Genomic DNA, 25,447 nt, shown 5'->3' on the forward strand with positions numbered 1-25,447 from the left:
GGATTACAAAAATAAAAATTTGCACGGCAACCAGAGAGCACTTTGGTCCGTGATTGTTCTACAGAGGTCTTGATTTTACATACATGGTCCTTTTACTATTCCATTGTAAAATTTACTTTCTGCATAGCCATTCTCGGTCCACAAAAATTTGAATAAAACCTATTGTTTACAAAATAATGGTTAGCAGCAGGAGCCGTTATAGCATACTTTGAATCATTACTTTTACACCGTTTTGATAGGTGGGATCCATCATCTCACCCGTCCCATGCATTATGTGGAGTCCACGATGCAGTGGGGTGATCCAAACTGTTCATCTGATGGGTCACAAAGTAAATAGGTTGCGCCCACATGATAGGGTGATCCAAACTGTTCATTTGTTGGGTCACAGAGTAAATAGGCTCCACCTAATAGGTTTTAAGTTTTAACACTAACTAAGGTGCGGCCACGGAAGAAAAGGGGAACAAAGGCAGGCAAAGGGGATGAATAATTGAATATACCCAAGAAATCTCTCTCTCTTAATTCCCAACCCGAAGTCTTTAACTCATTAACACAATTTCATTTCCTAACGACGAGCTCACTAAACTTGTCAAGAGAGAAAATGGTGGAGAAGACGAAGTCTCTGGTTTTGATCGGAACGGGGGCTCTTTTGGGCTCTTTCGCTACCATTTCCATACTCAAACTCCTCTCCAGGTGCATTTCCCTCATCCTCAACTCCTCCTTTTGTCTCATCTACCAAATAATAACAATAAATAAAAAGAAGCCAAATTTCCCGTCTTCCTTGTCACAAAAACCCTAATTTGCGACTCTAGAAACGGTGAAAAATTACGAAACTCTCTCCCATTCATAGGATGGCGTGATGATGGAATTGAATTTCTATTTTACACTTCGGAGCGATTAGATTTCGTCAGGAATTGATTATATGTGCGTTTGGATGTATACACCAGAGTGAAATTGCCTCCAAATATGTTTCTACTCGGACTCCAATTTTCCTACCCAAGGGTTTTGTTTGGGGAGTGTAAAATTCTAAGATTTGACTAATTTCAGGATAATTACAATGAACCCTAATAGTGCTTATATAGAGCACTTAAGGGATAAACAAAAAAAAAGATAAAGATAATAATAGAAAGAGATTATCTTAATCTAATTCACTTGATTAATCTAATCCAAATACTTAATCTAACCCAATCAATCTAATAATCAAATAAGATGATTTGATCTTATTCTAATATCCAACCAAGCTTAATCTGCACCAAGATAATTCAATGGACAAATCTTAACAGGTAGCACCAGAGGATTTAGTCAAGCTAAGTTGTAGTGTGGATGAGGTAGTTGTAGGTCATGGACTAAATTGTGTTCCACTTGTTTGAGATTTTGAAATTTGGGTATTTGAACAATATAACCTAGAATTTTGAGTATAATAAAAAGGACAGCAAATAACTTTGATTCCAAGCAAGAAAGTGTTAAAACTTAAAACCTGGTGCTACCACTTCATAAATTACTAGGGCTTATGTTTAACATGATTCATCATTTGTCAAATTTTGATTGTTTTGGCCAGTATTGGAGTTTAAGTATTTTTTTATGACACCTGGCATCTGTAGACGGTTAGGAAACCAGCAGGCGGGCAAGAGGAGTGGATTTTTAGCTAGCGATTCAGGAATTACAGGTGAAAATGGTAAGTCATTGTGGTAACTGATCTCTTTTAGCTTGTAGTAGGAATCTAATTGTGAATTCATCTATTCTGTAGAACAATGTAGTTAGTCACCTAATTGGTTTAACACTTGTTTTTCTCCTGTTTTCTATCATTCTATGAGCCTTTACTTGAATATCTTAGTTATCTTTAATCGTTAAGCATCTTAAACTTTTAGATACAGTGTCAAATGATCGAGTTATGTACTCATTATGGCATCAGCCAAAACTTTAAATCGCATTAATGAAATGAAATTCGGTGCCCAAGATTGAAATTCATGTTACTTGGTTTTATTTTCTGAATAAGTTTTTCATTACGGGTCATGATCAAGAAAGCTGAAAAATTTGGCGAAGGGCAGTTTAGACTTTAGATCAATGAAGATTTTTGAAAGCTGTAGAAGGAAAATATTTTCTTAGTTTTGTTAATATTGAAATTATTTTTTGGTAAAGAGTGTTGCACAAATACAATATCCTGTCTTCTTCTTGTTCCTCTTTTATTTGTTTTTTTAATGGCATTCCTCTTTTATTTGTTATCCTTTCCTCTTTCTTAGCCAATTGAAAAAAACCCATTTTTTAAAAGAAATAATTGTATGAATTCATATGAGAATGAAATTGTTATTTTGGTAGCTGTAAACTCCTTTAGCGCCCGTTTGGATACCTCATATTTTGTATTTGGATTTGGAATTGAGTTTTGAATACAAAATGAATAGATCCGCCAGCTCATGTTGAGGGAGACAGAGAGGGAAGGGGGGAGCAAAGAGGGTGAGGGAAACTGCCAGATCTGTGGATTTCCAATTACTTATTTCCACCGCATATTTGGAAATCTGATTTTTTTCACTGTCAGTCGCTGATTTGGAAATCCAAGGATTTGATCCGGATCCAAATCACAACACAAAAAAGGGCTGCAAATGTGAGAAATCCAAATCGAAATCTTCTCGGCATCCAAACAGGCCCTTAATGTCTGGGTGGGGCTCTCATATTAAAGCATGTAAGGAAAATATTGAATCTTTTGTTTTTATCTCACTGGAGACATATGCCATCAAAGTGTTGGGCCAAGGTACATTGCCATTTTCAAATGTCTAGGTGACATAAATTGATTATTTTCCTTCGAATCATTTATTTATCTTTTTTAACATGATTCTTTATTCTTCATCACTTTTCTTGGCATAGGCTTTCATAGTTTGATGAATGGAACATTTATTCATTCTCCTTGTAATTGTTACATGACAGGAGAAGGAAGTATATTAAGAGCTAGAATGGGATATGATGGTGTTGCGAATGGATCAATTATTCGGGACCTTCTAAAAGATGAGATAGTTTCTGAACAACTTACAAGGTATTGAAACTAAAGCCCTTATGAAAAGTCGAGTTCAGCTGTTGAGGAGCAATTTTGCGGTTCATCAACTTCACTGGCCAACTTGTGGGGGATAAAGATAGGATAAAAATACCATTTATGACTTCTTGTCGTCTTTTATTGTTGCTACATTTTATTCTGAGGGACATTTATGTAAATTTCATGTAATTCTTCAAATTCATGTCAATCAAGTCGTAGAACCCTTTCACATTTTGAGATTTCCCCATTGTCAGGTTCAAAAAAGAATACCTCTAACAAAGAAAATAATAATAATACGATAATATAAGTTTGGGAAAGGTGCACCTATCAGAGTGGGAATAAAGTGCCTAATCTATAAAAAAAGAGAACATTTACTTTACTTTTTTTATATTTTTGAACTAGTAAACAGTATTGTATTGTTAAGGGATAACACAGCGACATCTATTGTTCTCGGGAATATTATTTACAAGGATAGTTTCAAATTTTCATAATTTTATTGGGACAGTATCGGAAATTGTTATGGAAATAAAATAATTTAAAATATAAATAGAAAAGTAAACCAAATTTGTGGGAAATACTGCAATATTGTGGGGATATTCATGACAATAAAAATAAATTGTAAGTATTTCTCTCAACAAATTCAATTTATAGGGAAATCATTGTGATAAATAAGTGTCAGATAGGGCTAGAATATCCCCCTATGCTCATCAAAGCGAAGAGAACATGGTTTGATTTATTTCTCTATTTGCTTCTGAACAAGTAAATAATATCATTATCATCTGAAAAGCGTTGAAAAGCGTAAATTGTATTGTACTATATGGAGTTTTATCATTTTCATCTGCAAAGCTTTCCAGCTTGGAGGAACATGGAGGTGTAGGATTTACCAAATTCTCACATATACTTTTGGAATGCTTTTACTTGTGCAAAAGTCAGCATATTCCTATGAATTGGATTTCTAGAGTTTGCCTGGGTGCTGCTGGTGTTCTTGCATACGTAGGACGAACGGGGTGATTCAAACGCAAATTAAGAACTGAAAATAGGGACTACTGAAATGATCTAGTGTCTGAGTATTTCCAGATTGCGAGAAATTTTTTGGAATAGTAAGGTTTGTATGTGACTGAGTTTTGGGCAGAAAATTTTGCAACTGCAGCAGCTAGTCTGTTTGCCAATGGAGATGAAGAATTAGCCTCGTATAGTGGTTTCAAACTAAAACATTTTGTTGATATTTTATATGCGATCCGAATTGTAATTTGGTATATTACATTTGAAAAAATGTATGTTGTCAGATTTCACGATTGACCTTCCTGTACAGAGGTAGATCCTCATTATATATGATTTATTAGTAGGTATTTGTGCCTCAGTTACCGGTCGGTTTTCTTTATGATTTAATAGCGGGCATTTGTGCTTTTGACTTTTTGTTAGTGGTCCGTTTTCTCGGGTGTGCTCACTTGCAACTGAACTTCATACGTTTTCGCTCTTTTTGTTAAGTGAAAGGTGAAATGTTACATGTTTTTTCTTTTTGAATTGTTGAAATGTTACATGTTTTCCAAATCCAAACTTCAATTAAATGTGGCTTTTGTGCATCAGACAGATTCTTATCAGGTGGTATGCTTCTCTTGTTATAGCTGTAATTATTACATGGTTTCTTCTGTTATTGTTAGGAACATTCAATTCTTTGGCATGGAGTGTCAGCAGAAAGTGACTGAATCGTTTGTTGTAGTCATTGGCCTTGGAGGAGTCGGGAGTCATGCCGCTTCTATGCTCTTGAGATCAGGGATTGCAAGGCTTCGCATGGTGGACTTTGATCAGGTATTTTATCTTTCTTCTAGTAACTACTCTTTGAAGAATCTCTTGCACTGTCCTAAAAAAAACTATATTTTACGAACATGTATTTGCTACAAATTTTTTATCAGCCCAGAATGAAACTCATTGGATGAGTTTCTATATGAATCCCATCACTGTCGTCCAAATCAGATGGAGATAGTTATGGAGGCCACCAATGCTAAAAAAATCAAAGCAAATCCGTAGTTCCCTGCAAGCAAGCAGCAAATTCCCCCCACTACGGACTGTCCTTTCAGGACTGGACAGTTTGGGATTCATGCATCAAGGATATCCCTTTCCAGTCTCTGCTGACCTGGATTTTTTGTTGGATTTTTATTTCATTACTATTTTCCATGGAAATTATCTACTATCTCAATCAAGAACAAATGCTTTATGAAAATAATTCGGAAGAATTTACATAAGATTTGGAGACTGGTGAGTACTGGCATTTGTACAATAATAGTAGAACAGTGGGAGGGATTCTTTACATTATCGTCATTTGTTTTAATCATCAGCACATGTAGTGCTTGTGACGAGCCAGCAAATTTTTAGAGGGTTCCATCATTATCCTTCGCTTTGGAAGTTACCTGCAATCAAGGGTGTAATGAGTTATGAAAATTGTATTAGTTACCTAACATTTTGTACAACAGTACTAGCTAGTAGTAGATGCTGAGGCGGGGAGTGGAAGATGGAGATTTTTTTCACCAATGTTTATCTATACCCATTGTCATTTCTTTTAACCATCAATGTTCTCTTTACCAATTCTCTTTATCATCAATGATTGCACTGTTTGTTATATATGTATATCCCATTTCAGTATTTGCTTTCCATGATCCAAAAATTCATTCGTTTCTGTCATTAATGTTTTCTTCCGAAGTTACCTCCTATCTCAATAATAAATAATTTTTTCATGGAAACACCTGATGTAACATTCTGGTCAGTAACAAGTACTGGTAGTAACATTCGAAAAAAAAAAAACCAAGTACTGGTCGCAGATGTTTCTAATTGGTATTGATTATAGCCTTATAGGTATAAGTGGATTATGAATTATCTACTTGGCAATAGTGTTATACACTCATTGGTTGATTATTTGTAAAGGTATCTCTCTCGTCACTAAATCGGCATGCTGTGGCGACTAGAGATGATGTTGGAACACCAAAAGCTTTGTGCCTTAAAAAGCATTTTACATCAATTTTCCCAGAATGCCAAATAGATGCAAGAGTGCAGTTATATGATGCATCATCTGAGGAGGAAATTCTTTCAGGCCAGCCTGATTTTGTTCTGGATTGCATCGATAATATCGATACAAAGGTAGTCCATTGCTTGATAAGTTTTTGGTTAACTCTATGTCAGATGATTATTTCCTGTAATGGTAATTGACTCTACAACTGCACATTTTTATTTTGTAGCTGTTCCTTTTACATGATTGATGCCCATTTTCGGTTAACTTTATCTCTGCTAGTTCGTTATCGATGAGCTTTATCCACCATTTACCATTGTTATATATTTTATTTTTTTATTAAATTCTATGCACGAGTCACGCATGATGTTTTTATTTTGAGTATGCATGAGTTGACACAACCTAGCCTGAATAATTTTTTCCTTGTGTATGTTGCTTAGGATCTGCATTTCAAATTGTTTATGGCTTTTGTATTGTATCTTATTATTCTTAGAATTTAGGACCAACATGGGACACCTTTTTTGAGGTTATTTAGATTTACACATATTCCTTCTGAAGTGAATAGATGCTTGAAATTATGCATAAAAGCCTTCTAAAACTGAGTTCCATCAAATGTAGAAGCCATGAACTAACAATACGGTTCTCACTTTCCCAATCATCGTGGGACAGATGGTTCTTTTACCTCTCCGGTTATGTAGCACTACTTCTTCCGGCTACCAATTAACATTCTAGTAGATTGCACCCACTCCAAATAATTATTTTCATTGAGTTTAACTGTAATAACCATCCATCCCAGGTGGTCATTGTGACCACTTCCCACTGAAGTAATTACTCTTTACTAGTTCAAAGTCTAGAGTAGGATGAAAATCTTGATGCAATGCTTTACTTGTGGGAAGTTTATGTAAGTTTTAGAGAACCTAAAGTTGGTCATGACTTTCGTGCATAATAACCTAGTGAAGTAGAAGGAATGAAGATGAGATCTCAAACAATTTATGATTTTTAGTTTACAATTTGAGAAATAAGTAGAAGAATACAAATAAAGAAAATGTGGGGGACTAGACTACATTTTGGGTGTGGTTCTGAAGAAATGAAAAATTCTTCTCGGTGAGTAGTTATTCATTAGTAAGATTGTCAGATATGTGAAGAAAATTCTTCTCGGTGCGTAAAACTGTTACAGAATAAAACTACAGAATAAGCTACAGAATAAAACTGTTGCTTACTTGAGTCATATTCATTTGTCTTCTTGGCTAATTTAACATTCAGTAAGCAATGTAAAATGGATTTTTGTAGAAAAAATAAGAGAGCGAAGATTTGTTTCGCTTCATGTCTCATTTTTTGCGGACAATCCAGGGGTTGACCAGTGGGGCACTGAGTCATGCATTACTTTTTATTGCTCATCCTCTGGACAGTCTAGGTTTGACTTTGGACAAAGATGTTTCTGTACTCATTTAGTGCTGGTCTTTCAATAAAGGCAAGCCAAATCAACTTGAGTTAAAAACTTGATTAAGCAGCTTGAATCAAACCTATTTTTCTTCTTTTCTTTCCTTTTTTTTTTTTGCTTTTTTAACTGAAGTTCATGAGCTTATGTTGCATAATCAGCATTAATGCTTATAGATTTTTATGGGATTATGAAATAATCAAAACTCCAAATTCTTATCTGTCTTTACGGGGCAGTTTGAAACTTTGAATACGGCGTTACCTTTGTCTTTTATTAGGCATATTTGTAATGCAACTTCTGGTTGGGAAGATGTTTTAAAGTTTTGGAAAAGTTTAAATTGTTATTGCTGCAAATCTAGACTGATTTTCTTTGTAATTTGCAGTCTATTCACTACTAAAGGTAATTGTTTGTGTGATGCTTTTCATTTTTCATCTTTAACAGGTGGCGCTTCTTGCTGCATGTGTACGTAGGGGTTTGAGGGTGCTTTGCGCGACGGGTGCTGGTGCTAGAGCTGACCCCACACGCATTCGAGTTGCCGATTTAAGAGAATCGACAAATGACCCCCTGTCTCGGGCTGTAATGTTCTTTCCCTAAATTGCAAAGTTTTTGTCCTTCGCTTGTAGGTTTGGTTCTTGGCTTAGTGGATGACATATACGAAATTTTGCCTAGATTCTCTTTGAATGGTAGCAATTTTCATTGAAACTAAGGGAGAGACCGAGATGGTCCATCCAAAAATACAAGGGACACAAAACAACAAAGCAAGCAAAACAAGGAAGAAAATACAACATACACAAATAAAAAAGCAATGAGCAATCCAAACAATAAAGGAGGGAGGAAATCAAATTATGCCTAGATTCCATCAAATTTTCTACAGTTCTCCTTCTATGGTTTTTCTTTTTAGGGATGATACCTTTTATCTTGTGAATTTTTTTCCTGGAATGATTTTGAATTCCCAAGAAGGCGGTTTTAAGGGTCACCAGTGGCAGTTTGTTTGTTTGTTTTTTTCCTTCAAGGAGAGAACATTCATGCCTTCTTTCCAGTTTTTGTTGTTAGAAACTGAGATCTTTTGACTATATAAATATTCAGGATCATAGGGGATTTGCTAGGGACCATCGCAGAAGGCATTTCGCGGATGGGCTGTTGCATGTGAGAGCAGCCACCTCAGGTGAATTAAGTGACTAAGACAAAATCTGAGCCTGTATGGTTGCTCACATATGCAACTGCCAGACCGCGAAATGCCTTTTGTGATGGTCCCTTAGCAAATCCCGGATCATAGAGATCAAACACGAATCTAATGCAAACAAATGCTTAATGGATTTTCAGAAATTCAAAATAATTTGTCAAACAAAGGCAAAGGCAAACTAACTACATATAGATATAAAGCCCACAAAACCCATCGCTCTATATATAATTCAGCAATGAGATAGGAAATTTTTTCCTCTGGTCTTGGAAGTAAGAAAATCTGTTTGATAATTGAATTCTGCTTACTTACAGGTCTGGCGAAAGGATGTCTTATCAAAGTTCTCATCCAATATATAAATATGGTGGGAAATCAACACCACTCAAGTACCCAGTGGTGGATCAACCAATACACATGTTTTAGTCCAACTTTTCTTTCTCTAAAATTTGAACTTATTTAATGAGTATTTCGTTGCTGAAGATTTTTTTGGTTCTCTAATGATGAAGTAGGAGGAAATTAATAGCCAAAAAAAATTAGAATTTATCAACTACACGTAACGCATAAAACTGAACACCAGTGTGCCTTTTTTTTAAATAAAAAAACTTCTTATCAAAGGGGGTGGGAGAGAAGCAGTCATTCTTTGTATGTACCGACTGGCAAGCAACTAAATGTTTACCCTCAGTGTGACAAGTTCCCAAGTTCCATTCTTGTGACATCATTTTTTTTATACTGTTTGTTGTCTACTATGATTAGCCACTATTTACAGGTCCATGTATTGGTTTAAGCCCTTTTGTTCTACTGTAATATTGTTTGTTTTACTGATTCAGGGAAATTTTAGTTTCCATTTTTTAAATATTTGTTCATTGGTGCATTCTTTTACTGATACGTATGAACATGTGCAGTTGACTTCTGCTTTATTTAGTCATATTCTGTTGTGAAGCATGCAACATTGCTTTTGGCTTGGCTTGTTTGTTTCTCGTGTTATGATTTCATCCTTTTTTTTTCTTGAACTAATTCATCCATCTTATGGAAACAATTATTTTCAGGTAAGGTATCGTCTGAGGAAGGATTATAGTATTGAAGGTGGGTTACCTGTAGTTTTCTCTCTGGAGAAACCGAAGGTGAAGCTGCTTCCCTTTAAGGGAACAACCGGAGAAGAAGAAAACCCTTCAGATTATCAGGTGAGGATGATTCTTTCCTTTCCATTATGAAATTTTAACTATTTTTTGGAGGCACCATATCACCGCATGGTTGTAATCTATGTCAGGAATTTGTCAGCAAGGTAAAATCTCGGGGTATGTTAAAAAAATTATTTTTTTTATCAGGGAAAAATGACAAAAATAAAATTATTTAGAAAAATATATACATGTATAAAATTTAAGAAAAAATATAAAATAAAAATATTGTAAAAATAGTGGGATAATATCGTGATATTATTGCAATATTTTTATGATAAAAATGAAAATATTGCTATTTTTTTAAATCTTGGGATTATTTTTAGATTTTGCCGTTTTATCAAAATGTCGCGATAAAAATGCGATATTAAAATATCAGAGATATTTGTGACTTAGGTTGTAACACCACAATGAATTCTACAAGATGTTGAGAAGAGATTGAATTTCTCCGTAATAGCATTTTGAGGGCTGTGTTCTTGTTAGCGGACGCTGGAAGCTGTTATCTTATTATCTTTTTTTTTGTTATCTCTGCTCCTGGGTTGCCTTGTCCCTTCTATTTCAGAGTTGTATGGATGTAACTGTCTCTGTCAGCAATAAAGTTTTTTTTTTTTTTTTTTTAAATTTTAAAAATGGAGCAATAAAGTTTGGTTATCCTTCAAAAAAAAAAAACTTTGTAATATCTTGTGTTTCTGCATATTTTCACATCTATGTTGGCTTCTTCTAACCCATGGAAGCTCTTCACTGTCATTTTAATGAGGCGTGAGCGTTGTTATTCTAACTTGTGACTAAATCCTGATATCAGATAGTACCGGGTTTCAGGGTCCGCATAATCCCTGTTTTGGGAACCATCCCAGCCATCTTTGGACAGGTGATGGCCTCCTATGTAGTCACACAGCTTGCAGGGTTGCACATTCACACAGAACCAGTGGTCAATTTAGATCTTGATCACTATCGTATCCTTCATCAACGTCTTCTTGAGCACGAGGAACTATTATATGGCACTGCCATGCAAGTTCAGGTATTGAAGCTTGTTGATTGATTTGATTAATGCTAATTGGTCTTAGTATCAGTTGTTTGATTGCTCTTATCTTCCTGATGCATCATTTGTTTGGAAACAATGAATTTATATATTTTTTTCAGCTTACTGTGGGCTTCATTTGACCAATCAAACATTTATTTTTTTGCTTCGAAAAACCAAAGATCTTTATCACAAGTGGATAACAAAAGATTGATATCAGTGCTGGTACAAAACTGGTCTGCTAGTAATATTGATTAGGAACTCAGAACCCTTGATACCCCAATGAACAACACTATCTTGTCACCATCCTACGCTTTGGTTTGATAGAATAAGAAATTATATGAGATACTTTCCTCTGTGTATTTTTCTCCTTTTTTTTCATCCTTAAGATGTTATTTTAAAACTTGTTATTCTGTTTGCTGATAGTACTTACAGTCTTCAATTCATTGATCACTGAATGTTCCATAAATATGGTCAGCTAACATATTTTGGTTTCACAAAAATTTCCTGTCATTGGTTTGATCCATACTTGAAGGTAGATAATGAAGAAGTGATGTATGTTGTAAAAGAACTGTGGCATGGTCGAAGTGCAAGAGATCTATCAGCTAAAGATGTAGGGCGGGCAATGTGGCGATCTGTTAACGAGTTGATACTTGTGAGGTAAGTATTGGTTTTTTACTTCTTGGCTTTTCTTGTATTCAGAGGTTACAAATCAACAGGGACCTCTTTATTCTTCTTGCAGAAGTGATTGTTTTTTAGGGAAATGTTATCAGCACAACCATATTTTGATATTTGCACAAACCCAGCTGTCTTTTCTTCTTTAATTGGCTCATGAGAGCTTTTTGGGAAATGTAAGAACCTTTTGACAGCTCTTTAAATACTAAAAGACAAGATGGGTTAGTGAAAATATCAAAATATGATTGTGCTGATATCATTTCCCTATTCTTTGTTATGCTCCAATGATATGTATGAGAATGTAAACTCTCTGGAACTGTCTAGCTGGACCAACATTGAGGGAGCAATTTGAAACTCGTTTCTTGTTTCTCTTATTGGGAGACAAGTAAAGCATTGCCTTTTGTTATACGTGTAAACATCTTGTAATGGTATTTTACTCTTTTTCATTACTTTTAACCGTTTGTTTATTATGTGCCTGAAGGGCTAACTTCCTTCTTTCTCTGAAGATGTTGAATTTATTTAACGGATTTCAAGTTGCATTTACTTTGGTCTCCAAAGGAGATCTGTAAAATTAGCTGGGAAGTATCTTCAGTTCTTTTGCAGCCTTTAAAGGTGTAGCCCTACTCGAGTAACATATGAAAAATCAAAATGTTGATTGCATTACCATATATTTGTCCATCATACATAAGACTCAGAAGCAAGAAGTTCAATGCCATTCATACCTGACTTTTAACTAAACTCCAACGTGAGATTAAAAACATTAATCATAGAACTACAATAACCTCCAATTAACTTCCCATATACTTCGACAATGACAACTATTGTATATTTAGACACACACACATGTCACGACTCAGGATCACCTGCAAATCTTTGCAATCTGGCACTATCCTTGTATGTACATCAAAAGTAGAATTCGAGAATGCAATACAGACCATGCCATGAAAGCTAGAGTTTCCTTTGGACAATACCAAAAAGCAAATTTACTTTGATTTCCAACTTAAATACCATAAAATATATTTTCAAAATCGAATTTGTATAAATTGGTACCTCTTTGCAAATTAGTGTATCCATGGTGGTCATAGATGACATGGCTACCTGTTCAGGTCATCTTTGTGCACATATTATATTATCAAATTAATGATTGGGATCTAGAATTATATCGAATTGCATGCATGCTTCTGTAGTTATCTATTTGTTCGATATTTAAATGCATCATCATGTTCTCCCACACATACATAATGCAATTTTTGTGCACATAGATATTATGCAAGTGATTCTCTATCATATCTTCCAATTTACTTCACTTAGTAGTAGTATTTCTAGAAATCTCCTTTCATTGTGTTGAATCAGTCATTTATAAGTGAAGGAAATATTTGTTTTCTCTACATATTGTGGCTTACATCGATTGCAAAGACAGTGTAATTGTTATCCAGTTTTACTTGCTCTAATGTCCTTAACTTTTCCAGGTGGGACCAGGCAAAGCCAGCATCTGTATCAAATTTGATTCTTCTGAAATTTAAAGAGGTAAGCTTTTCAGTTATTAATAACTGTTAATGAAAGTATGAATTTTTAATTCATAACCTTGACTTGGTTTTATGTTCCTAAAATTCTGATTCGAAAAGTTCAAGGTAGAACAACTTTGTTCTGTAGTCCCACTAAGGTGCATAGATGTTTGCTGTCATAGGAAGATAAAAAATGAGTTCTAGAATGGTGCTTCTCTATCTTCAATGTTCCAACACTTTTCTTTTCCTTGTGGCAACATCTTTACTTATATGAGATGGATTTGTCATTATTTATTTAGGCGGAAGAACACGAGTCGATGATGCTTGATGATATAAAGGAAAAGGAACCTGAATTTTTTGCCAGGGTGACGAGTGTTTTGAAAAAAGCGGAATTTGATTTTTCCTTATAGGTTTGTCTTCTATTTCACACAGCTTTAACTTATTTGCTTGAAGTTGTGCGTAGAAGCCTTCTTATTGTTAGTGTCTTGAGTTGACATGTGATTATCCTTTGTCACAAAAAGGCATGTTTTAGAACCATACAGTTCTTCCAGGGAGAATTCCACCCCTACGTTTTTTGATACTGTTGCTCACCTTTCAAAGCGGCAATTGGTAAAATAGAAATAGAATTCTTGGGATGAGAAAATGATAGAGGCGTCCATAAATTTCAAAGGATTGATGAAACTTTTACAATGGGCTAATGACAGGTAATACCGGTGCGCATCGATGAGACATGGCATGATTATAAGATGGATGGACTGCACCAAAATTTGAAAACAGCAGCTGGCGAGATGCCGAATGCCCACAAGCATCCAATATGACATGCTGCAAATGGAAAATTGGATGCAAGGGAATTTGAAAATGGGAGTTTTTTTTATTGATGCTACATATTTATTGTTGCCTTCTTCATGGGCAATGAGGGCATATGTAAAGAGGAAAAAGATTAATGGTGAGAGTTCGACAACTCGTTTCTCCATCAAAAGACTTTGACTTGCAGGAATTTTTTTTTTTTTTTTTGTGGAAGAGCCGGAGGTGATTTGATTGGCTTGAAATTTTCTTATTGAAGGGGGCTGAAAATGATGTTCCACAATTCAAGTTGGATTCAATTAGAAAAAGGAAAGTTTACAAGAATTCCAGTTGATAGACTAAAATTGAATGGAATTGCTCCATACTAAGGCTGACTTATTCCCGTGTCTGATAGATTTGGGTGCTACAAATAGTTCACCACTATTTAAAAGTGAATTGCAATGACTAGAACTTTGTGTGGACTGTTAGAATATGGTTGATTTGGATGCCTTACTGTCTCTAAAGTTTTCTACTGTTTGATGTTTACCTTCCAAAAAAATGTGTTTCGTGTTTTTATGGGTTTTAGAAAAAATAATTAAAAACTTTTGGGTTTATGAGCCAATTTTATTATTAGAATTGATAGTCTTCTTATTGAGGCTCAAGATTCTATTTCCCCGCCCTTAATTATGTTTTACCACGAAGTTTTAACTTTGAATTTCCCGCTTTGCCGCTTACTTCAAATTTCATGGCTATGAATTCAGTTTTGCGCTAACTCTCTCTCTAGCCGAGCACTTAATCGGTGGTGAAATGATATCTTTTTTTTTTTTTTTACCTTTGGTAATTTTCTGCTAATTTTGTTTTGGATTTGATTATTTTACGACAGTAGGAACCTTTCTTTTTTATCCAATTCTGTTTTTCATATTTAAATTTTCACCTTTTTCTTTTCTTTTCTTATCTTTTCTTTTTTTCCCCTTGATGCATGAGGCAGTTCTTTCAAAGTTTCAAACTGATTTAAACGTTTGATGTTTATCAGCCATGCTAACTGTTCAATGTTTCCTGCTGTTCTTCATAGGTTCTCGGATCTCCATGGAAAGTTTCACCATGACTACACCCTTTGTGTGCCATGGGACTACCGAGACTCCCTCGCCCTAACACTGCAGCTGTGATAACACTCCATTCACCGATTTTCACAGAGAAAAAACACAGTAATCAAAGCGTCCAGGGCTCTAATATACATGAGAATGCAAGACCAAATATTGAGAAATCCAATCCTAAAATTCTCTTTGAAAATAAAAAACCTAGAAATAAAGGAAATTTAGAGAAAAATCACGCAAACAAAGGGATAGAAACTGTCTTTTTTCTTTTCTTTTCTCTTTATTTATTTCTTTTTGAGTTTCTCAATCCATTGAACCCAAGACGAATTAATGCAGGCCTTTAGTAAAAGTAATATTTGTTTAGTTTTTCCTCATGCGGAGGTAACATTGGAGCGATTAATTCTTGAATTTGATAGGAGAAAAGCCACTAACTCCTCTGCCACAAAGCCACCAGGATCTTCCAGTAAGCAACCAAACCCTCATCTGCTACGTAAAATCGCATGTGAAGTCCTTCGTTCCAACTCTATCTCTTTATCAGCGGCCACTGGAAGTAGACGCTGATTCTCATGGTTGGCAAAGAAAAGAGATTTTCATTGGTTTCTTCCAATATCTCAATTGATCTTTTAACACTATTAATTCAACAATTACTTGCATTTTTTTAAATTTTATTTGAGCTGACTCTGCAATAATAAATGGAGGAAGACAACCTTTTATATCGGTTAATCATGCGAAAATGTTAGGTTGGTTTATCTTTGATGCTCTATCTCACCATATACATTACTCTATGATTGGTTATTTCATGCAAAACACATGTATTGTTATAGAATATTAAGCATGCATAATCTACATTAAACCAGTTAGAAAAGTTTGAGGCATGGATAATACTTAATTGTTATTTAATAAGCTACAATATATTAGATGTTTCGAGTAATCCACCATTTATTTGATGGATTTTCTCATTGATATTTAATAAAATAAAGGAAAATGATTTCATGAAACTATAGGAGGGCAACAAGGCGGGGACGGCCTTTGCCCCACGCATCGTGTATGTACACCAGACTAAATTACAATCTAGTCCACATCCATGAAGTTGAAGCAGAGACCTTCCTGACATTGGAGTCCTGCACCTTCCTCCTAGCATCCATTGTATCTCACATTGCCGAAGAGTATGACTACTCGTATATAATCTGTTATAAATTTTAAAGTCAAAAGGCACATTTTGAACTTAAAATTTGGTGGGAAGATTCAAAATTGAAATCGCCCTCTTGTTTTCAAAGCTCTTGTCCTTTGCGTTTTAATGTGACTTCGAACTAAAGACCTAAGGGTGCGTGGAGTGGGTCTCAACTACAGTGCAAGAATGTTTAGTCCCACTCACATTGAAACTTTCAAAAAAGTTTCACCTTCTTATAAGAGGTGGAGTGGAGGAAATGCTTGGGCCTTTTAGGGACATTAAAATTTGTTGGGTGACTCGGTTTTATATGAACCAAAGTTCATATAAACACACGCCTGCGCACCGGGCCGGCCCGTGGTCAGAGGTCCGGGTTTGGGTAAATAAAAAATATCTTTTTTGGTAAAAATCAGATTTGATTTTTCATTAATTTCTAAATGCTTTTATTTCCAAAACGGTTTTATAATTACACCCATTAAGATTTCTTACCGTTTCATCTTCTCCAAAGAGAAATGTTTTCTCTCTTTAATGGTTGTTTATTCCTCGCAAGAGTCATATTTTCTCTCTATAAAAGAGAGAAGATAGCATTGTTCCATATACGAAATTTACAGATTTACAGAGGTTCTACACTAAATAGAATTATACTAGTTCTTTACAGAAAATTATAGTTTTCTCTCATTGTATTCTGTTCTTCCTCCGTTCCGTTCTGTTTCTAAGCACAATTTCAAGGTGATTTGAAGTGACAGTTAGTGCGTGCACATGGATTGGAGCCTGTTTGGGCTGTTTTATCTTGAAGCGTCGATTCGTAGGGTTGCAAATGAACTGAGCCGAGCTTTGTATAGTTCGGCTCGGAAAAGCTCGTAAGCTTTTTAGGCTCGGTTCATAAACGAGCCGAGCCGAGCTTTAAAGCTTGGATTATGTTTGTTTTTATATATAAAATAAAAGAATTTGGGTTGTTTATTACAAATGAAGGTTTGGCCTAATGGTTAAGGCACTGGATTTTGAGGGGTCTTGGGTTCAAATCCCACATATGTATGTTATTATCATTCTTGAGACAAGCCCGAGCCGAGCCGAACACGAGCCTTTGCCTTCTTGAAAACTAAACGAGTCGAGCCGAGCCTGAACACCCCTCGGCTCGGCTCATTTGCAGCCCTATCGATTCGCAGATCTCGATTGGCACCGTAGGTACACAAACTTTGGGTTCGAGTTGCACCAATTTGGGTCTAGTAACCAATTTAGGTTTGACATACGTCATTTTTGGGTTCAAGTAAGCCATAAACCAGTCCTTCTTTCGTTATCTTGTTCCATCAAGTTAGAGAATCGTAGTATTCTGTTTATTTCAGATTTATCAATTCCCAATAATCTTAAGAATTGTAGTAATCTGATCTTGAATTTTACAACATAATCTTATATCAACGTCATTCTTCTCAGATATTTTTGTTGGCACAAACAATACAATTCTGTTAGCACTCAATGGGCCTAACTTTGGATTTCACATTTCCCAACATTGGTATTGATAGCCATTGGAGGTAAATCATCTAACTGGTCTCATCTTAGATCTAATATTTTTCGATGGTAAAGTTGATAGAAATTAGAACATCCCGGCCACCAGAGATCTAAAGCACGGTATACTAAATGCACGGTTTGGATCAATAAAAGTTGGGACCCACTTTGCCATAGTAGAGGCCCCTCATTGTATTGCTATGGTGTTGTGCCAGAGAGAGAGAGAGAGAGAGAGAGAGAGAGAGAGAGAGAGCATGGACATTATTGAAATGTTTTCTTAAAGATTAAACTTTTGGGTTACCCCTCGATTGTCTATCAGATCAACGGTCTTGATCACAATAGACATGGATCACGATTGTTTTCGCTAGTCAAGAGTAGAAAGTCTTGGTGGTAGATTTATAATTAAAAAAAAAAAACAGAGAATCCAAATGAAACTCGATCAATTAAAAAGTAATTATAAAGTGGGTAAGAGTTCCATTTTCATTTAGCTTTCCGGGGAAAAGGAGTGTGATAGATAGCGATCTCTATCACTTTTATTGATTTGCAAATCTCTCCTCTTTCCGGGAAAAAGGTGTGTGATAGCGATCTCTATCACTATTATTGGATTTGCAAATCTCTCATCCCTACTCTCTAATTATGTGCTACTCAACAAACGTGGACAGATATGAAAGGGCTAAGATCGTCTTATCATTCCAATCTTTGGACTTTGATGTGGTGGGGTCCACGAGTATTGGCTTAAAAATGCTTGATTTATTGACTAAATTTCCTTCATCTCAAACACACCTTCTACTCACCACTAATTATTCTTCAACTTACTTGAGAGAACACAATCCATTTCTAATTGGACCATCCATCGGAGTGCAAGAAAAAGAATTTCGGAGAAAGTTGATAGATTGACCCTTGATATGTCGAAGCTAGAGAATCAAGCTTTGAAAAAGATTGGCTCGAATGAATTCTCCTTTTTCCTGGGTGTCACTTTCCCTCCTGAGTTTGAGGTTCCTGAGTTCCGCCAGTCTACCCTTTGCCGGAGGAAGACCCCATCATCCGCTAATTGAAGAAGACCCATGCCCAAATCTTCGTCTGGGGCCTGCTCTAGGTCCTACTCATGTTGTACACAATTAGGGGTTAGAGTTGGTGGATAGAAGAGGGGAAAACTAGACAAAATAAGGAGAATTCTCTTCGAAACAAAAAAGTGAGAGATTAAAATATTGTTTGTCATTTTTAGTAGGTTTTTAAATATTACAAAAAATATTACGAATGAGTAAATATAAATAAAAGAAAATATGTAAGATATTTTCGTATATTTATGCCCACCATTTAGATCTAGGTTACTCCATTGGATTTTGAGGCTATGTCGATCGGTCCGACTAATGGTGGACTGCATAGTTATCCTTTGGGCATCTTCCCTCTTATTGAATATTAAAGATAATTAGGTGAGAGGATGGGGCCGAGCAATTGAAGATAGAGGAAAGTTGTAGGGCTTTTATTATTAATTAAAACTGCAGTAGGTTTAAAATATTTTTATACCCAAAACAACGATAAATTAGTATTAATTAGAAACTTATAAGAAAATATAATATGTAAATCATACAACCACCTTGGTCGTTTTGAAATGTGATCGAATAAAGAGATTGTTATTTTCATAGTTTCAAACCTGCATCATCATCGACTCCCCGAGTCGACTTCTTTTTACCTTGATCGTGTTCTCGTCAGAGTCTGTGTTTTGCCTTACAAAGTCAATCAAAACTACTTTGACTCTCCCGAGTTATGATCACGTCAACTGTGCATTTAGCCATGTCACTGATTACTCGATCGGATCATGCCGATTCAAATAGAAATTTCATTGGCCGCATTTTGAAACACTGATTTTTTTTTATAATATATTGCTTTTAAAGAGCCTAACTAAGAATGGTGCTCCTCAAAGTAAACATGTGAAAAAAAAAAAAAATTCGCTTTTCTCTAAAATGTCACTTGATTACAAAATATACCTGGGTTTCTTTTCTTACTGTCAACTCTAGCCTTCGTGTTGATAGTGATCTGGTCGTATATTAAATTCACAAAATTGCATCTGTTTCAGCACGATCCACTCTATTAGGACCAACATATTTTGGATTTTTTAGGGGTTAGGCCTGTAGCCCAGTGGTGGAGGCTTTGTTGCTCAATGGTCGCAAGTTTGATCCCAACTTACCAACCAACAAAAAACATGTTTTGGATTTTGCAACCCAAAACCAATTAACCAGTTTTGGACTCACAATTGGTTCTCATAATCCAAGGTTTTGTTAACTTTGATGGCCATTGATCTCGCAGATGAAATCGTCATCTGTGATGCCTAAGGTGGCTCGCTTGTTCAACGGCCTTAATCACACACGTAAGGTTAATCATCTGGATGGTGTATGGTCAAGATGAACAATCACACGTACCCCTCGGATGAAGATCCTTGAATAAATTGAGTCACCGTGCCCCTGTCTATACGAGTGATAAAATTTAAATTCTTCTGCTCAGAAACAATATTTAAAGTTTTTTATATAGTGCCCAACCGTCAAGTCCCTTGTAGGCGGTACCACCCTTAATGTTTGATCCAATAGCACTTTCTAAGATGCTGCCGTTGGATCAAATATCAAGGGTGGTACTTTTATCCTTATCCCCACAAGGGACTTGACGGTCGGGTACCATATAATTTCTCCGATATTTGATAGGTGTGTAAGTCGGGGTCAAGTCGAGCTTTTACCATTTTAAAATGGGGTCGGGTTAAGGTGTATTCGAATTCTCACCGGTCCTCTATTTAAGTATTAACAAGTATAGATTCATGCATCTGTATACGTGTGGGTTCCTTTGTTTTCATTAATAAATTTATCCCTGAAAGGACTTTACGTCCCTTTCGGTGAGCTGCCTCAATCAAGTGGGCTTGAAGGAGTAGGGCTGCAACTTGAGCAGGGTTTTACCCGACCCGCATCGACCCGACCCGAAAATAGCTTGGGTTGGGTTCAGGTTTCATGGGTTTCGGGTCGAGCCGGGTTGAGCATTCAAAAGCCCGCATGAATCTCGGGTCGAGCCGGGTTTGAAGGGGTCCGACCCGAGTTACATAAGTTATAATATGTACATTTTTTTCTACTATTAGTTAAAAGTTAAAAGTGAAAACCCACACACCCACTGTTATTGTATGCGAGTGTAATTTCTGCTTCTATGAGTTGAGTTGATTCAAGTGTTTGATTTAGCATTGTTTGATTGTAATTACAACATTGTTTGATTACAGCATTGTTTGATTCAAGTGTAATGTGAGTGTAATTACATCATTGTTTGATTCAAGTGTAATGTGAGTGTAATTACATCATTGTTTGATTCAAGTGTAATGTGAGTGTAATTTCTGCTTCTATGAGTTGAGTTGCCTTGCCAAACAAGAATTTTCCTTAAAAAATTGCATCAACATGAAAAAACCCGACCCGACCCGAGATTTATCATGGGTAGGGCCGAGTTTGGGAATCGTGAGTTTTCCGAAAAGAAACCCGACCAGAGTTGCAGCCCTATGAAGGAGCTTTGTATCTATCTCTGTTTTTTGGGGCTTCTTATCATACATTTTAACCTCTATCAAGTGGCATGAAAGAAACTTAGAATCTTTTCCATTCTTTTGACTTTTTCAAGTATTTTGTACAAAATACAGTTGGCCTCGTTCGATGATCCAGACCATTCATTTGTTTGTCTCCAACTTAGATAGGCCATCTCAAAAATATCATCTCCATGGGGTGATTTTAACCGTCCGATCTGTATACTATTGGATATGATTTTCTTGAATGGCCTATCTAAGTCGGGCCCCTTGGAGGAAGATACAACACATCATTTCTTAGGGTTGGGATCATGTGATCAATCTGATTCTAGGCCATCGCTAATCTAGAGTGGCCCACCCTAGGTCAACAATAAGGATGCTCTCATTTGCGTCCACCATTCTATAAATTCTTTCTTTTAAACGATAGACTAGCATTCCAGGCCCACGCTATATACGCATGGGTGTAAAATGGTGGCCCCCACCCCATTAAAAAAACATGATGTGTAAAACGGTGGTCCCCACCCATCAAAACATGAGGCGTAAAATGATGGGCTAAGTCGTAAAATGGTAGACCACTGCGCATTCGTTGCCCAACATTTGTCAACCGTTCATTTGTAGCCCAAGCTTGCAACAGTTCTTGGGCTACAGCCTATACAAATTGTGGCTCACAAAATGAAATTTCTAGATCACCCTATCAATTAGTTAGGTGTTTAGTGACGATGAAAACGACAGTGGGTCCATGTGTTTCCAAATATAAAATTCAGCTAGGTTTGGCAAGACCTCTATATACTATTGGAAAAACTACTAACCCCCCCCCCCCCCCCCCCCCCAAGATAAATGATTAAATGGTACAGGGAAAACTACTAAAAACCCGCTGATAAAAACTTATCTGCAGGAATCCCCCAAAACTTTCTTAATTACCAATCACACCATAAATATCTTTTAATTTGCCTATTACCAATTTTACCCTTTCTTACATCACCTGACAAATCCCTAAAATCACTCCATCCATAAATCTCTCTCTCTCTCTCTCTCTCTCAACATTTCAACAAGTATAGTTGAACTCCGCTCCCTTAATTGATAAATTTTAGCCGTGGGCCCACATTACTTGGTTGATCCAAGCCATTCATATGTTGGTACCTGACGTGGATAGAAAGTGCCCAGAAAATCTCCTCTTTAGGATGATCCTACCCTCCGATCTCATTTGTTGGTCCCTGACATTGATAGGGACCAACAAATGAATGTCTTGGATCAACCAAGTAATGTGAGCCCACTGTACTTTTGGACTTGCTTGCACGGCTAAAATTTCTAGCCCACTTTAACTATACTTATTTAGAGAGAGAGAGAGAGGGAGGGAGATTAATGGATGGAGTGATTCTAGGGATTTGTTAAGAAAGGGTAAAATTGGTAATAGGCAAAATTAAAAGATATTTATGGTATGATTAGTAACTAAGAAATTTTTGGGGGATTCCTGCGGATAAGTTTTTATCTCGGGGGGTTTTAGTAGTTTTCCCTGTACTATTTCATCATTTAACACGTGTTCTTACTCCTTTTTGTTGAAATGGAAACGTATAATCTTATTCCTAATCACTCTTCTTATCCTAATTAATGGTAGGACCCGCTTAACAATTATTATTTTTTGAAGAAAAGGAAATATTCTGCAAAAGGCAGGTGGAGTGATACTACCCCACATCACAATGATTGAGTTTGGTTGGGGATTCAAGTTGCTCAACAACCGCCCATACCAGAAGGTGCAAGTTGGGCCCATTTTTTGGCTTTCCTGAGCTTTTTACCTTGTCATCGAGCTAAATTTGGGTCGAATGCAAGTCATTTTATTTATTTATAGATAAGTCATTTGTTTTTACAGTCCTAGTTACAAAATTTTCTGAATAATTGAGAAGTAGTTGAAGAAATCCCGGATTTATTTTTCCTCGTTTTAAACTTGAAGAAAACCCTTATAATTCAAAATTTCTAGTAATTTAATATTAATTGAATATTTTCCTGATTAAAGCAACTATTTTCGAATTAAAGTCAAATTAGATTAATAATTCATCAATTTCTTATAGATTATTTGTAAATCTATACCCCAATCAGAGGTACAAAATTCTTCCTATTATTGAAGAAGTCTCAAAGATTCCCTATGCCCCATTTTAAACATAAACAAAGTCTCCATAATCTAAAAGTTCTTGCATTTTCTATTTAAACGCGGTTTTTTGTAATTACACATGAATTTGATGAATGATTATTTGTCAATTTTGCATATATTATTTCTAAATCTTTTGAGAAATTCTAAATAATTAGAAGGAAATTCAATTCTACCGCTCGATGAATTACCCATCTCCATTAGAAAATCCAAGCCAATGGTCATTTACCATGGATAAGATGACATTGATGGTTTATACAACTGAGTTTAGATATGTATTTTCGAATAATTATAGCTCAAAAATACTATAATCATTAGTTACTTGAAAGAGCTACTTCAAACGATGTAATCCTTTATTTTTGATGGTTTATGTTTTAAGGCCGTTAGGGTAATTCTCACCTAAATCACCAACAAAAAAAGGAAAAAGACAAGCAATGGTTTTTTCGTATGGTGAAATTATCAATTAAGAAAGCATCTTAAGGGTGCCAACCAAGGTTTAAAATTTCGGTTTCGGACCCTAGAATTTCGAAATTTCGGTCGAAATCTGGTACATAACCCGAAACCAATATTTTATTTAATATTAAAGTTCGGCCAAAATTTTGGTAAAATATTAAATTAATATAAAAAAACATTTATTTTGGTCAAATTTCAGAAAAACCGAAATTCCGACTGAAATTTCGGCCGAAATAAATGACCATTTTGGTTTTGGTCGATTTTGGTGTCGGTGTCAGTTCGTCGAAATTTCAGATTTTGGTCGAAATTTAAAACCATGGTGCCAACAAACAACCTTCCAACACATTTTTCTATTCTATTAAACACTGTTAAATAGATTTTGGAGGGAAGCATTATAATTATTTTCTATTTTTTATGCCCATCTGTTTGGTGGGATCCACAGCCTAAGAAAGGCTAACTGTGGTGCGGATATCGTTTCCAAATGAAAACAGAATATTCTACAATCAATGTTTGTACATATCTGTATGCATCCGCATGTAAAATACCTGACATACATTACTTACAATGGTGCCATTGTACATTGTAAAATGGAAACACATGTGTATTACACGTGGAATGCACGTGAAAGAAAGATAAAGCAAGAACCATGATTGCACTTGCTACGATTTTAGTTTGATTATCCCGCTTTGTAAAGAGAGATTTTATGTGGTGTATGGCAAACCATATGAGGGGATACAAGGGAAATGATCATATGTCAGTAGTCCAATTCGTGTATAGCAAACCGTATAAGGGAAACCATATAGGGGAAATGATATCATTTCTTAATGTATTAAGAAATGATAAGGGAAATCAAAATGATATCAAAATGTATTAAGAATAAAGCATGATAATGATATCAAAATGTATTAATAAAAAAGTATGATAATGATATCATTTCCTAATATGTTGTATAGCAAAGCATATATAAGAGAAAGGGAATTGCTAGCGTCCGTTGCAAAAGGCGCTTCGTGGTTCATCTGTCGCATGTCAGACCGGCTACCTCGGGAAGCCACCTCCATTCCCGAGAGGTGGCTGGTCTTACATGCGAGAGACCAGCTGCGAAATGCTTTTGGCGATGGACCCTAGCAAATCCAAAGGAAAATGCTATCATTTCCTAATCTATTAAGAGATTTTGTTTCCACACATTTTCCCACCATTATTACCTCCTTTTGTTTGTCTTTTCCTAAAACTAACGTCATTTTTTATCTCTTATGCTCGTCCTTTTATAACAACCAAGTCATTTTCAAGAAAAGACAATTAAGAGGTAGAAAATGCTGGGAAAGGGAATCATTTTCCAAACAAAATTACAGCCTAAAGAGATGACTTATATAGGCAGAGGCCCCTCTAATTGATAGTTTTCTCAATTTCAAGAACAGACAATTTAAGAGGTAGAAATGCTGGGAAAGGGAATCATTTTCCAAACGAAATTATAGACTAAAGAGATGAGTTATGTAGGAGAGACCCCTCTAATTGATAGTTTTCTCAATTTGAAGAAAAGACAATTAAGAGGTAGAAATGCTGGGGAAAGGGAATCATTTTCCAAACAAAATTATAGCCTAAAGAGATGAGTTATACAGGCAGAGACCCCTCTAATTGATAGTTCCTCTAGTGGGGCCGACCATAAGCCCAACATTGCACCATTTAGACCGTTCGATCAGGCCTTCAAATCAGCTTTATGAATTGAAAAATATCCAAAATAATCATAAGAGTAT

At 35.8% G+C, this 25,447-nt stretch overlaps 1 protein-coding gene across 1 annotated transcript; it reads left to right on the plus strand.

The window, feature by feature from the left end:
* Positions 1–445: 445 nt before the first annotated feature.
* LOC143877695 (NAD(P)-binding Rossmann-fold superfamily protein) lies at positions 446–14,191 on the plus strand. The gene is made up of 12 exons (XM_077379890.1): positions 446–690; positions 1,599–1,672; positions 2,917–3,022; positions 4,681–4,828; positions 5,939–6,151; positions 7,900–8,034; positions 9,685–9,819; positions 10,616–10,831; positions 11,367–11,491; positions 12,976–13,033; positions 13,311–13,421; positions 13,716–14,191. The coding sequence occupies exons 1-11, from the start codon at positions 599–601 to the stop codon at positions 13,419–13,421; spliced, it is 1,413 nt and encodes a 470-aa protein (XP_077236005.1). The 5' UTR covers positions 446–598; the 3' UTR covers positions 13,716–14,191.
* Positions 14,192–25,447: the final 11,256 nt, after the last annotated feature.

This window comes from Tasmannia lanceolata, unplaced genomic scaffold (genome assembly GCF_043159265.1).
Source record: "Tasmannia lanceolata isolate RefF3 unplaced genomic scaffold, GAP_Taslan_0.1 ptg000005l, whole genome shotgun sequence".
NCBI classification, from domain to species: Eukaryota; Viridiplantae; Streptophyta; class Magnoliopsida; order Canellales; family Winteraceae; genus Tasmannia; species Tasmannia lanceolata.